Raw genomic sequence first — 16,143 nt, forward strand, 5'->3', positions numbered from 1 at the left:
GTCCTTCCGCTGAGGTCCTTCCCCTTCCTCAGCGGAAGGGGCTGCCAAGTTGCCTCTAGGGTGCCTGGCCACCCTTGACTCAGCCTCTTGACCCTCATTTGTGCCTGGAGTTTCACCCATCTCTGGTCTCTTGGGTTTTCCTTTTTGTCCCTCCAAAACTTCGCAGGGTCAAAAGCCTCACCTCTTCTGAGACGTTTTGCCTAAATGGCCGCCCTTCTTTGAGCAGTGACGAGGTTTGGTCTGTCCACCCACAAACTCGTGAGCTATGTGAGTTACACTCCTGGCCTATTTGTAGGTCCTTCACTGAGAGAGGGGACGCCAAACTAGGGCACCCGGCAACCAGCCACCCTCGACTCAGCCTCTTGACCGACATTTGTGCCTGGAGTTTTTCACATCTCTGGTCTCTTGGGTTTTTCTTTTTGCCCCTCCGAAACTCTGCAGGTCAAAAGCCTCACCTCTCCCAAGAAGTTTTGCCTGAATGGCCACCCTTCTTTGAGCAATGGTGAATTTTGGCCTCTCCTCCCACAGACTCGTGACCAACATGAGTTCCACTCCTGGCTTTTTTGTAGGTCCTTCCGCTGAAGGAGGAGTCACTAAATTGCCTCTAGGGCACCCGGTCATCATCGACTCAGCCTCTTGACCGACATTTGTGCCTGGATTTTCACCCATCTCTGGTCTCTTTGGTTTTTCTTTTTGCCCCTCCAAAACTGCCCTGATGGTGCAGATCTCGTGGCTTTGAAGGCAAGGCAACTTCTGGAGTTGCCTTGGAGTCCCTTTTAGTCACCTCATACGACGAGAAGGGATACTGTGGGTGAATTCTGGTTTTCAACACATTCTTGAGTACATGTTCGACTCAAAGCTCCCCTAACCCACAGGAGGCAAAAACGCTAATCTTTTCTGTATCATTCCAGATTCCAATTTTAGTATTATGTACTGCCAAAGCAAGTACAAGCTACCTATATCATTACATCATCTAAAAGTACAATCATCATTATCTTTATTAGACCCTAGTCGATCAAAACAAATCATCTTCATTGAAGTAAAATTTGATTCTCTTTCAATAAACGTATCAAACAGTATCACTCTTATGGACATTGAAATATACATGTTAAATGTTATAAATGTATAAATGTTATCATACTGCTATAGCTTAAATTGAGATTGAAAATAATACTATTTTGACACAGCTCTTTCATTGCTAATACATTATTATAACTCACTAAATAAATAAGAAATAACAAATGATCTATTTATCATAAATAAACACATTTGCTGCTAAAATAACAATGTTAGAACATAAATAATTCAAAGTTATGTAGTTTACGAAACACTCACTAGAGCTCTGGCATCGTTCCATGTGTACCCTCAAAGGTTTTAGCCATCTTTTTAAACATTCCAAATTCATTATTTACCATTAGGTCGACCAAAGGTCTATTAGATCGACCGAAGCCAACAATGAAAATGAACTCAGCTCGAGGACAAAATGGCCGGTAACCCTAACCACTAACCACTTACTAGGAATAGAGCAAGGTCGTTATGTTTATTTCAATGATACTATCCTAGTTAATTACTTTATCTGAACTGGAAGACGTTGTTTCGTTTACATAGCTTCTATAACCATCAATATTAATCATGAAGCTTGTACCGTTTTTGTTTAATAAAATTCCAAAAATGTTGGATTTTTATTCTCAATTCAACCCGACTCCGATGTCAATCAAGCAGTTCATTGACTTTGGTAAGTTTAAAATTTCAGTATTTATTCATTTTACTATTTCCTAGTTTTTGGCTCTACTTAATCTATTTGACATGACTGTTTATAAATTTAACCTGGTATTAATCTATTATGTAGATATTATTGGCAACATGACTATTGTCACACCTGATAATAGTACAATGCCCCTGGGTTTGTTTTTGTTTATTTTCTTGCCTTATCATTTTAGACTTATACAATTATTAGGGTTAAGGACAGCTATTTCAATTGATGAATTAATTTAAAAAATGTATTGAAATATTCATTTTAATGCCTTCTACTTATAAATCATGCTATTTAATTTTCGTCGTTCACTTGGGTCTTGTGATTTGAAGTAAATAATTTCAAAATGAATCTTATTCAAGCTCGCGTTTGAAGTACTTTGTAGACTAAGTATAACTTTCATTTTGAATTCTTCTCTTTTTACCAGGACTAGATTGAATTTAATACATTATTGAATCCAAATTTAAAGTATATAAATTATTAAGGGTTAAGAGACAGTCATACCACACCTAACCTTTTTATTAGGTAACCATAATAATTTACTATAACTTCCCGTTCATTACTTTTATGTAACTTTGCAATCACCTCGTCATTTTATATATAATTCGGTTGCTGTAATATTTTTTTCAAATAAATGTTTATTGTAAAAAATCAGAATTGGTTTATGAGTCAATCGGCAGTTGAATTGACCTAGCCTATCATGAAGTTGTCATTGTTGACTCATCTTAACACATTGAATGATTGGACCCGACTGTTGAAATTTCAATATATTAAGAGAATTATATTTTAATATAGAAATAATTGTCAATAATAAACGAAATTTGCAAATATTGCTTTTAAAGTATGCAATGTTTTGGCCTAACTGAAAATGGCGGGAAGTTGCACGTTTTACATGAATTTCAACTTTTCATCATGTTTTGTTGCATCGATGTGGCGAACAATTTTCAGAATATTAAATAAACTTATTTGACGGTGGAAAATTAAGGTTCAATTACTAAGCGACTACTATAGTGAGGTCCACGTTATAATGGTAGTATTTTATTAACATTGGTGTTGCTATCCTTGTCTATCACTTGACAAAGCAGGTAACGCTATTCTATTCTAGGACAAAAATATAATTTCAATTATAAAAATTAATTATTAAATCATTGAGAAATATTTTTTCTTGACGAATAAAATATAATTAATTTTTTTAACAAGAATGAACACTAAATATTACATCAGATATACCGGTATCAGCTATTTCCTAGAGAAGGCATTGGCTAGGTAGAGAATCGTCAACGCTATTCTCCTATATTTTCCCACTGCCATTATAACGTGGACCTCACTACAGTCCCGCGGTTATAGCCGTACTGTATTGACGGCTGCAGTCTATCACTGTATTATTGTAGTCTATATATGTCGCCTACAGCCATTAATACAGCGCAGCTTGTGTCGTAACAGTCGTCGCTTGAGTTTTAGACCTTAAGCGACGATACTAGTCGCGCGGCAATAGACTACAACCGTTGATACAACTTGACAATATATCTGTGCGCGTACAGTTTTCGCTTAGAATTGACATCTCGTAGTAGGATTTTGCATCTTCTATAAGTTCAATTCCTAAGCGACAAATATAGCCGTTCGGCTACTGTCGCGGTGTATTAACGACTGTAGTCTATTACTGTATAATATACAGTAATTGTATTTTGCTACTCTCATTTGTTACTAATAATCATTATTTATTATTTTATCATTGTAGTCTAATTATGTCGATATGATGAATAGGCTACAATAAAAGGTAATAGACTTCAGTCGTTTGTACAGCGAGGATAGTCATTACAGTCGGCGCTTAGGGATACACATAATAACAAAATGAGAGGTAAATAGTTATGTTGACTACATGAAAGTAAAATTTGATTATTTTGAACGGATGAATTTTGCAGAGCATTCAATTCTGAATAGTAATTGTGCATAATTACTAGCTTAAATTTACTAGTTATTTGGTGAAATGAGCTATGTTATGAAAAGGTGATTTTTTACTATTGAAGCATGTTAATTTGATTATTAGACCGATGAATAGGTTTTTATAATAAATTTGAAGATAATTTAATTGTGATCGCCGTATCTGTCCAGACGTCTTGTTCTTTCATAAGAAATATTCTGGAAATTCTGTAATCGCAACATTTCTAGACAGGGGTTAATTTCTCTCAGAACACATTTTTTACTTTCCTTGCCCTACTACCATAGGTAAGGAAAGTATTGCTTTCCAAAAAAAATTAAGGTACCCCAATTTCCAGTTTTCTAGACGTTTCAAGGCCCCCTGAGTCCAAAAACGTGATTTTTGGGTGTTGGTCTGTGTGTGTATGTGTGTATGTCTGTGAACACGATAACTCCATTACCAATCAACCGATTGACTTGAAATTTTTAAACCTAAGGTCCTTATACCCTGAGGATCCGACAATAAGAAATTCAATAAAATTCAATCCAAGATGGCGGAAAAAATGGCGGGTAATTACTAAAAAACCATGTTTTTCACGGTTTTCTCGAAAACGGCTCTAACGATTTTCTTCAAATTCATACCATGGATAGCTATTTATAAGCCCTATCAACTGGCATTAGTCTCATTTCTGGGAAAATTTCAGGAGCTCCGTAATATTCTTGAGAAAAATGGCGGATAATGACTAAAAAACCATGTTTTTCACGGTTTTCTCGAAAACGGCTTTAACGATTTTCTTCAAATTTATACCATGGATAGCTATTTATAAGCCCTGTCAACTGACATGAGTCTCATTTCTGGGAAAATTGCAGGAACTCCGTAATATTCTTGAGAAAAATGGCAGTTAACGTTGAAAGGTACCAAGGAAAGTTGTGTGAGTGTACCACACCAGATTTTTAAAAAAATGATTCTAGCTCCTGTTTTACAGCTAAATTCAGATTTTCTGTCTTATCAATCGTCTGAAGTATCAGTTGAGCTATTCTGAATGCACCTAATTATTAGAGTGCATCTTATCACAATGTACTCAACAAGTGTTCTCGATTGAGTTCACTACTACTCAATTTTCCAATCGCTTAATGTGTCATTAATCCATTTCCTGCATTGATCTGTTCAATATTTATTAGGCTACATTAATATTCACCATTTACTAATCATCTTTTATTGTTTACCACTTGATATCAATATTACTATCTACAACTTGTAATCCATTGCACCAACTAACCTACTACTACTTTCTGTTTCCCTTCATTTATGACATAAAGTCAGTATTATCATAACATTCATATTTCCTTTCAGTACTAGAAGCTGTGCTTCTAGTGAAGAGGATTGTTTTAATTTTCGGAACAAAATATTTCAAATTAATATTTATTTTACAGTTTTGAGTGCTAAGTAGAATGCATTTTGTTATCAATTCGGATCTTAATCTTTCTAAATTCAAAATCGATTGTTTCAAGTGTTTGTGTTTTGTTTCAATGTGGAAGTTAGTGAAGAATTGAAAAGTCGCACATAACCTTTATTTGGTCAATTTATTTTATGAAATTGGGATGAAAATAAGTTTTGGACTGTAGTATGTTTCTTTGTCCTTAAGTTGATTGTAAATGATGAATAAATTATCATAACCTATACATTTGTTAATGCTATCATCATTTTCATACCATCTATCCAGCAATCACTTCAAAATTATAGTAATCATGTTATTATTCAATTCAAATTTATTTCTTCCACAAAATACAACAATTACTAAGATTGCATTAACATGTACCTTAACCTAGTTGGTGAGTGATTTTGTCGATATCCCAGCCTGTTTATCTTCAAAAACTTCTGTCACAAATTTGAAAATTGAAATTACTGTGATTATTTGGCTTCTGAAAATGAATGTACGGACTTGGATGAGTATTCTAGCGCGATGCTTATTTTTCAACATGGATGGCAATGAGGAAGCTGCTTGTTTTGTTTAAGTACTTATTGAAAGGACTTGTCTGTGATGAATTTTAGGCGTGCCGTATTTGAACAATTGCTTACATTCAGTATTCAGATTTGAAACGTGGTTCAGGGTAACACGCATTTCTAACGATGGTTATTCGATAAACAAAATGCTCCAGTCGTTTAGGAAACGACCGAACTTGAAATTATTATGCTTGTAGTATTTTTTTGGGATTGAAAATATTCAAAAAATGGATATGAATATTAGGCTCAAGTGAATGAAGATAAGTTTTTTAAATTGAGGTGATATTAGAGATCAGAGCTCAAAAACATATTCTGCTTACAACTGCAAATCTGTGTAATTTAGTTCTAAATCCCCAAATTTATAAGTAATCTCCCTATAAAAATCAGCCCTGTAATAGAATAAAATATATTATTTTTCGATTTACTCCTGGAAATAACACTCTGACCTGTTGTAATCTGCAATAATCTTCAATATTGGAGGTTACTTCCACTTGAATAACTATAATTTTTTCTGATTATATTCATATTTTTGTTTTTATTGGAGGCTACTATTAATAAATTACTATTTGTTTATGAAATATTACTAAAATTTAGAATTTCTTTCAAGATTAGATTTTCTATTCAATTGACCGTGTTTTCTCCAATACTTGAAGCATTATTACTTTCATATTTCTATCTTTATTAAAATAATAGAAAGGGAGTGTCAAAACAGGATGAAGAAAATTCGAAGCAACAAGGTCACATATATATTGTTGATGGAAAATTTCAATTTCCATTCACAATAAAAACATTGATCAAATTACTCATTCTCTCTATTTTTTCTTTCTTTCTCTCTCATTCAACCTACTCTTATTACAATAATATTCTTCTCGAATCTGAACTTATTTTATCACCCACACTTGACACTCCTTGAAGTTCATTTTCTTCAAAACTATACTAACTTGATGTTATTATACCAGTATAAATAATTATTCATGGATTTCAAGTTAGAATATAAAATAATGCTCAGTAACCCAATTCTAAAATCAGCACTGGCTGATCTCCAGTGAAGAACGAAGAAGTTAAATCCCACAAAAATATTTTGTAAGAAGTATTTGAATTGAACATAAATTTCTAATAGTTGGGTATGTTTTTATGAAACAGACTATTCAGTCACCGAACATATTTTTTGTAAATTTTATTTTATTCAATATTGCACTTAGTGAAATGACCAATTACTCAATGATCAACTCGTCACTGAATTCTAAATTCATCATTTCCGACCTGAGAAATTACTCTAGCGTATTTTGTGAGTTACTAAAACTACTGCAGATAATGCATATTTATCGGTTTCTCGGCAAATTAAAAATATAGTAAAATATTATTCCTGTAAATAAATATTGTAGTGTATTTACGTACATTATAAACCCTTTTCTATTCTCTCTTCAAAAATTTCACAGATAAATCCTCTTAAATCAAGAGAATTCTTCATTCTCTTGTAGTAGTAACCAATAGAATATGCCTGCAACTGTTTAAGATTCTATTTCTCTTTGGTAGGCTAGTAGCATGTCATGAAGACAAAACCACGGCTGTACCATGACATTGAAACGTGATTGGCTTCATATATTATGAAGGCTAGACTACGTGCGATCGAACATAATTCATTCTGCCATGGATCAAGGAGGTACTCCACCTCCATACCCTACTCGTCTACCAAAATTATACTTTTTACCACATTTTTATCTGCCGATTTTTCCCACCAAATCACTTCATAATCTAGCGTGTCTACTTGTAGTGAAATCCACTCCAAACTGTCAAAATTCGTTCATGGGAAGCATTGGTTTACTTAAGCAATGCTGAAAGTATGAAAATTACTCTATAGTATTTCAAGGATTATAATCAAATTTTAAATATTATTGAATATTGATTATAAAATCAATATAGAAATTAATTTCAGGTACGTTTTTAAAGTTACTTCCGATAGTTATAAGTTCAAATGTGAGATTCAAGTAAATAAATAAATGAATAATCATTTAATTTGTTCACGGACTAACCTTGCAAATACAGAGATGCAGTTAAATGTGAGATTCAATTAATAAGTTTCTAAAATAATGAATGAATAATGAATTTATTGCCAAATACAAGGAACATTTTTACAAATAAAAATAATCATTAAAATACAATAGTTTTTGGCGTGACTGGAAAAAGAAGCCTTGAGCTCCAGCCACGAGTTCTAAAAATAAGAAATACATTTTTTTAATCTAATAGCAGCAGTAGAAATGAAACAATTCTGTTGGTGGATGATAATCTATGAATGTTGAATTGTATCGATAATCCAAGTACTTGTTAAACAAAATATAAATGCACAGAAAAATAATATAATAATTAACTTTAATTAATTAATATAATGATATATAATATATTATTAATTAATATAATAATTAACTTTTAATTTAAAGTTTTCAAGTTACTATGTTTACTAAAGATTGATTTCATACTCTCAGTATTCCTTATAAATAATATCAATGTGGGCTGAGATGACTAAAACGTGTTATATTGAAGTATGGTAGAATATCTTTCAACATAGTTTCCATACGTAGTTATATAAGCGGTATTGAAGTGGCTAATTGAAAAATTGAGCAGTTAAATAGAATAATTACACGTAAATTGGTAGTTGAAAAGTCGTTTGATCGTTATTTCCGATAGAATGTTGCATGTATGAGCTATTTATAAGTGAATGGGTACTCAGTGAGTTCAGTAGAGCAATAACTTTTATGCACGAGTTCTTGACCGTATAAAAGGCATCCTGCTCGAATACAGCTATACTTGACTCGTGTAAAGTTCTACTTTAGAATTTTATTATATCTATCAATCTATACATTTCAATACTTGTATACGATTTTTGTATATTTAGGTATGTCATTTGTTCGTTAAATTTTCTTCTCGTGCACACCACTTTCCTCATTTTAGTAGAAATATTTTCAATATTACTAGTAGTTGACTTGTGACCGGATAATACATGTCGATATACGGGACCTAACCATAATACATGTACTTGGAGATAGCATCTTTAGTTCAGTCCACTTTCTACGATCACGGGGTTGAGTCTATGACAATTCCCCACAATTTTCTCCTACTTTTGTTAATTCGTAACTCGTTAGCATAGTGATACAAGTCATATTGAAACAGTTAATCTACCAGAAAATTTTGAAGACACAAAAATTTCTAAACAAGGCTCGAATATAAAAGAGAATACCTGTGATGATTACAATACTTGAATTAAATAAAAACACACATATGTTGTCAAATTCTACACAACTGTGGAGTTGTGTAGAGTTTTACAACATATGTGTGTTTTTATTCAATTATGGAACGGTTCCACAATATTGACAATGACTCAGTCGGATTACAATACTAATGTATTAATTGCAAATTTCACGAAAACCGTTTACTTAACAGAAAATTTACAAGAGATAAAAAAGTTAGCAAATTTTATCAAGATTTCATGGATACCTCAAGTATTGGTCAAAGAATAACAGAGAAATTTATTATTTTCGTATTGCATGCATGACCACTTTTCACAATTTAAACATCAATATTACATTTTTAATTCCAATTGTATTCTAGATGAAGCTTTGAAACTCGATATGGCTCCATATGGCCATCCAGCTGATTTTACAATGTTTTTCAGATGATCTTTTTTGTTCAAGATCATGCATGCTGTACGAAAATAATTAATTTCTCTGGCCAATCTTAATAAATGAAATCCTTGAAATCTTGATAAATTTGCTAACTTTTTGTCTGTTGTAAATTTTCTGTAAAGTAAACGGTTTTCGTGAAATTTGCAATCAAAAATTTAAAATAGCCGCCATTTTGATTATGTACATCGAACATTTTTTATTTTATTTTTTAAAGTTGAGTCGTTATAGCATAATTAATATTCATGTCAAATTTCAGATCAATACAACATTTTGTTCTTGAGATAAAAATTTTTAAGTGAAGAATACAAAATGGCAGTGTATAAAGATAACCGCTGAGTTTTGGACACTTGAAATACGACATTTGTAGTCTCCTATCATCCAAGAACAATACCCTAAAATGTTCGACACTACTTCTGAAACACTCTGTATATCAATGAATAAATGCGAGCTTTCAAGGACCAAAGAACTGTTCAGAGCTTCAATTTGGTTCTACGATAGTAATACTCACTTCAAAGTGTCAGCATTGCATGAATGGGAAGTGTTATGATGTTATAATGTGGAATACTGACAGTAGTGATGCTCCGAAACCGAGTTTAAATGTGCTATAGTGAGGTCCACGTTATAATGGCAGTGCTTGATTAGCAAATGTATTGCTATCCTTGTCTATCATTCAACAAAGCGGATAGCGCTATCTCTTTCTCGCTTTGCTCTGTTGCCAGATTGTCTTTTAACAATGTAGAATTAATAACTAATTAACAAAATATTTCATCTTGAGTATGAAAATACATTATTAAATTATTGAAAAATATAATTTCTTGATAAATAGAATATAATTTATCATTTTAAACGAGAATGAACAGTTAATATTACATCAATAAACCTGTATCAGCTACCGTCTATTGAATGCATTGACAAGACAGAGGATCGGCAACGTTGTTCTCTTATCTTTCTTCACTGCCATTATAACGTGGACCTCACTATAGATCCAGTAGGAAGCCATTTGTCTCAATGTTGCTCACTTATCTAATAGCTGCAGTGGTACTGTAACAGTTGCCAAGCAATAAACCTACTTATTACTTGCTAATAGATTATTAATTCATATTTTAGTGAGATGATTTCAATGAAGTAGGTGATATGATGTGGAAGTATATAATTTTCATGAAGTATGGAATGTGTGATAGTAAGGATGTAATTGATTGACATTGAAAAATCTGAAAAATTCTTGACATTCAATTTTATTTTTGGTGCTGTAATCTCTACCAGGGTGTTGAACTCAAGTCACGGGGTTACTGGTTCATGAAGACCGCCCTGATAAGTATGAAAAGTCTCTTTATCTACGACCATTTTGTAGCGTATTTATTAGTTCTACACTCTATGCTAAACAGCTCTCTTTCTCTCTCAAACGTTTTGCATTATGAACTATTATGCAAGTGTTGAACAATTGTTTAGAACAATTCCAAAATAGCACAATTTTAAATTAACCTTCCGGTAGTCGCGCCCTTCTCAATCACACGAGCAGTCGCATGTTGTAATTTCTACAACATCCAATTTTCCAAGTGTTATGTACTCTACTGTCAAAACATATAAATTAATTGTATAATTAATTTTTCCATCTTCTTGGATTATTTTACGCCTATGAACATTTAGATGATTACTATTTCATAGCCCAATATGGTACATCAAGCAAAGCCATCAATTCTGTATTATTGGTTCGTTTACAGTCCCCGTATACAGTCTTTCCCTATCTTATGCACTGTCGCGACTAAATTGCACCTAAAGACTGAACCATTGCTCGGTTGATACTGCATCTCAGTGGAGTGATGGGGGGAAAGTTTTGGAATGCATAGGTGACTCATTCACTGACACCACCCCATTCAATAGTTTTGTGCAGCAAAAAAACTGACACTGTTGTACTTTTTACAACAGCGCGACTGCCGGAAGTTTTAAAATAACATAATTTCAATTAGATAGCAATATTATTGTAGTTTATAATCACACTTTTAATAGTTCATAATAAAATTTTCCAAGGAAAAAAGTGTGCCCCTTTCTAAGTGATTCTCTTAGATTGAAATCTAGCAAAATATATTTGAATACATTAGTTTTTATGCATATATCAATGAAAATACTGTATCTCTCAGTAGAGAAATCATTTCAGATTGGTTGAAAACAAAGTGAATTTAAAATTGGAGATGAATAGAAACCTTACAACTGTGTAGTAGGGTACGATAACCTTAATACTGTAAAAATGTTGTACGATAACACATTGATACATTTTATCTCAAATTCTCGGTCTATTCACTCAGTAAATGAAGTAACAATTAATTTTGTTATCAGCCCATAAACTAGATCATCTATTTTCATGTTCATGGGTCTCCTATCAAGCTTCACGACTATCCTTGTTCATGAATCACATTAATTTTTCCGTTTCATCAGTTTATCAAATTTTTCTGCCAGATAAAAAATGATTAAACCAGAAATGCATGTAGAGTATACCTGACAATGTTTCTTTTTCCTGACCTGTCAGGAAATTGACTGATTTGTCAATGTTTCTTTTAATTCAATGTATTTTACTTCTGCATTGAAAATATTGTTCTTGAGAATGGTGTGTTGTAGGGCTACTTCATATCTTGTATATTGAAACTCTGGATACTCAAATTACTTTCTAATTAGGTCTTCTTTCAAATTCCTTTTACTTTCCTTGCCCAATTACCATAGGTAAGGAAAGTATTGCTTTCCAAAAAAATTAAGGTACCCTGATTTCAAGTTTTCTATACGTTTCAAGGCCCCCTGAGTCCAAAAACATAATTTTTGGGTGTTGGTCTGTGTGTGTGTGTGTATGTGTGTATGTCTGTGAACACGATAACTCCATTCCTAATTAACCGATTGACTTGAAATTTTAAACTTAAGGTCCTTATACCATGAGGATCCAACAGTAAGAAATTCAATAAAATTCAATTCAAGATGGCGGATAATTACTAAAAAACCATGTTTTTCACGTTTTTCTCGAAAACGGCTCTAACGATTTTCTTCAAATTTATACCATGGATAGCTATTCATAAGCCCTATCAACTGACATGAGTTTCATTTCTGGGAAAATTGCAGGAGCTCCGTAATATTCTTGAGAAAAATGGCGGATAATTACTAAAAACATGTTTTTCACGATTTTCTCAAAAATAACTCGACCGATTTTTTTCAAATTCATACCCTGTATAGTTATTTATCAGCTCTATCAACTGGCATGAGTCTTTTTCCTGGGAAACTAATGGGGGGTCCACCCCATCCTTGAGAAATGGAATTTGTAACCTCCTTCTCGTGCATGAGGGAGGTAGGTAGAGCAGTTTATAAAAAGAACACAGTCATAGTCAAGATATTTCATCTGTAGATCAGCTGTTTTGACGACTTTTAAAAAATCATGAATTTCACAATTTACACAAAGGAAAAAGTTCTCTGAAAACAATTATATATACACATATTATACAGAAGTGTTATCGTAGTTTCAAATATGTTGCCGCCAATCATCATTATGTTATTCCCCTAAATTATTCTCGTTTAAGAACGGGGCTTACAGTTCAATGAGCAAGGAAAGTTGTGTGAGTGTACCACACCAGATTTTTCCTAATTTCGTTCAACTCTATTTCTGTATGTTTATGCACTGGTAATAGATGCTCTATGCTGTATTGAGAGAGGAATTCGTAAATGCTTTCAAGCAAGCGAGTATTTATGTGAATATTTTTTTGGTAATAATACCAATTGTGTCAGAAACTGTGAACTGGTGATGAAGAATATTGTTGCCGAATTTCAGGTCCCATGTGGTCTAGTGGCTAGGATATCTGGCTTTCACCCAGAAGGCCCGGGTTCGATTCCCGGCATGGGAAGGATTTTTTGCTCTTGAATTATGAATAATTGGGTTTAATACTTTTTTAAAATGTTGTATAGGAGAGTATTCTCTCAACTGGGTACATAATTTTGCTAACGGAAGTGTGCGTTTTAATTTGAAATTTTCAAGTGAATAATCAATGCTAAATGGTATCATAGAATAATTGATTTCACATCACACATGAAAATATATATTAAGCTACTACTGTACTTCAAAAATAATAGATTGTCTACTTATAACAGTACAGGTTTACTTGATTTTTAATCAGTATATTAACAATTTAATCACAGTATTTAAATATTGATCAGGTGCAACCCTGACACCAGAACTGAGCCAGGTCCCTGGGCATTCATTTATTTTACTGTTAATAAGTAACTATTGTTACTTTTTGTGTTCAACAGTAGCTCATAGTTTGAGTTCTTATTCAGGAAGCCTAATAAGTTTGATTCTGTTATCTTGAAGAAGAGCTGATCAATACTCATCAATAAGATACTCACAACTCCAAGGCTAAAACTAGTGAATAGTTCATCAGAAATGTGAAGAAAGAAAAACACATTTCACCTTGAGAAGACATGCTATTAGGTTTGTCACAGTGGTATGGAATAAATAAGTGATTTGTGTTACTAAAAACATCTACTTCTTCAGTTTTCACTCATCTTAAATAACTGAAAAGTATTGTTGCGTGAGTTTCTTTGATAAGTAAAATTCAATCAAATCTTGCAATTTTCCTCGTTGCTAAGTTGATGAAAGACGTGAAATATGCCATTCAAGGCTGTCAATATTCAGAATAATTTACAAAGTAGGAGTAGAATACTCTATTAATTTGATCATTCATTCATGAACCGATACGATCGTATGGATTTACAGTAATCATTATTCACATTATTTAAATTAAACTCGTATGGCTTTTATTGGTGAGGAGACCCACCGCCTGAATATATAATTTGAGCCGTCGATGGGCCTTACGACTGTCATACTTCAGCCGGGACCAACAGTTTAACGTGTACATCCAATAACACGGGAGTGATCTGGTTAAAAAACGTTTTGGTAATAGAGGGTTTGAACCCGGGATCTCTATGCTGCTACGCAAGCACTCTATCTATCAGACCACGGATCACACTGATGAAATGACCTGACATCATAATCAAACAAAACAATCAAATCTTTAATAGACATGGTCACACCAAGCACACAAAGTAACGCAAATCAGTGATAAGAAACTGCAGAAGTATCTTACTTTAGTTGTGGATATTAAGCACATGTAAGTGTAGAAATTTATCAACTGTAGGTGCAATAACAGAAGAACTGCCTGAAAATTTGTAAAAAGTTGAAATTGTCTGTAAAGGAGCAAAATTGATACGATAGCTGTCAAACTATGCACACCACTAGTGAAGAGAAGAAAGAAACAATTTAAGTTATAGAAAGCCCTTTAGGCGGGCCGTCCACTAGAACCGTTTTCGTCCGAACTAGCATCGGCCGAAAACTACCGAACGATCCCCCAACAAAGAAAGGAATAGATGCTCGTCCATTGCAACAGGTTCCGGCTCCGGCCAATCAATTTTTCGATCCGAATTGAATGGAATTTTCCGGCTTTATCTGGCCGAACTAACTAGTCGAGCTGAGACAACAAAGTGTTCCTAACCTAAAATTTTTGTTTGTTCTTTGAAGTTGATAAGTTTGGTTCAAGAGCATGTTCCATTGTGGGATATGCGAGGCAAAAGATATCATCGTCGTGATATTCAAAGGAATCTGTGAACAAAGATTGCTTAATAATGAATAACTAATCTAGTGGATATTTGTTTATTTAATTTTCAAAATCTCAATATAATAATTGTTTTTGAAAAATGTTATTGGCTATGATAGTAGTTAATTCAATAATTGGCAACTACACTGACGTAAACGGTTCCAATGAACGACCATATTCGGCCGAATTAACGGCCGGCAGATTCGTCCGATCCAACGGCCGAACGGATCGATTGAATACGGTTCCAGTGGACGGTTACCCTTAGAGTATTCGTTATTGAAGTATGATTTTTTTTACCACTTATCAGATAGGTGACTATTTTTCAAGTGTTTTTTCCCCTTTGTTTAGTAATATTATAAGTATGATCTGTCCTCTTTTTGGGGTAAAGATTGATTGAAAAATTTAAAATAAACCATCACTAAAGATTGAAACCATTGCGTTTTAGGAGAGATCTTTATTGAAGAAAACAATTTGAAATTGACACAAATTTCCTGAAATGAGTGGTTATGATTATTTTAGTCGTTTACTCATGTATTATGTATTACCAGAACATCACCTATATTTCAAAAGAAATGCTTTTTGTTTTTAATTTTTACATTGTATTTTGAAAAATAAAGAGAGTTTTGTTGGGTTTTTTTTCAGGACTGAGCGCTTGTGAGAAGAAATCTTACACGTTCCTGCGCAAGGAATTGCCAGTTCGTCTCGCTAATATTATGAAGGAAATTCATTTGCTCCCTGAAAATTTGTTGAAAATGCCCTCTGTAGGACATGTCAATGAATTGTACGCTCTATCCTTCAATGAAATTCTCGAGTTTGAGAAAGCCGATACTACCAGCAAGGACCTTGACAGGTTAGTCAATTTTTTTCAATCATTCATGTTTGATCAGTGTGGTCCTATATATAAGAACTTGTTTGCAACTAAAAAATTATTTTGGTTTTGTAAAGGTCACGTTTTAGGGATTTCGCAAAGCTTCATCTCGCCTTTTTTACCTGGTATGATAAAAATCGACATAAGACTCAAGATAGCTCTCAACATACTTCTCAGGGGAAAGAATTTTGTCTTTTCCTCATGTTACTTGAAGAGATCATCCATTTAGTTGCACGGGAGCATAATAGTTTGAGAAATTCCTTCCTAGTTTTATAACAAGATGTAATATGTATCCCAAT

At 33.2% G+C, this 16,143-nt stretch overlaps 1 protein-coding gene and 1 non-coding gene across 2 annotated transcripts in view; both read left to right on the forward strand.

Annotated features, from left to right (window-relative positions):
• Window positions 1-1,463: 1,463 nt before the first annotated feature.
• Window positions 1,464-16,143, forward strand: part of LOC111046083 (pyruvate dehydrogenase (acetyl-transferring) kinase, mitochondrial) — a 29,150-nt gene continuing 14,470 nt past the window's right edge. The window contains exons 1-2 of the mRNA XM_022331574.2: window positions 1,464-1,735; window positions 15,619-15,826. Coding sequence (XP_022187266.2) covers window positions 1,633-1,735; window positions 15,619-15,826 — 311 coding nt within the window. The 5' untranslated portion in view covers window positions 1,464-1,632. The remainder of the gene's footprint in view (window positions 1,736-15,618; window positions 15,827-16,143) is intronic.
• Trnae-uuc lies at window positions 13,159-13,230 on the forward strand. Its single transcript has one exon. It is a non-coding gene; the product is annotated as a tRNA-Glu (tRNA).

Source organism: Nilaparvata lugens, chromosome X (assembly GCF_014356525.2).
Source record: "Nilaparvata lugens isolate BPH chromosome X, ASM1435652v1, whole genome shotgun sequence".
Lineage (NCBI taxonomy): Eukaryota > Metazoa > Arthropoda > Insecta > Hemiptera > Delphacidae > Nilaparvata > Nilaparvata lugens.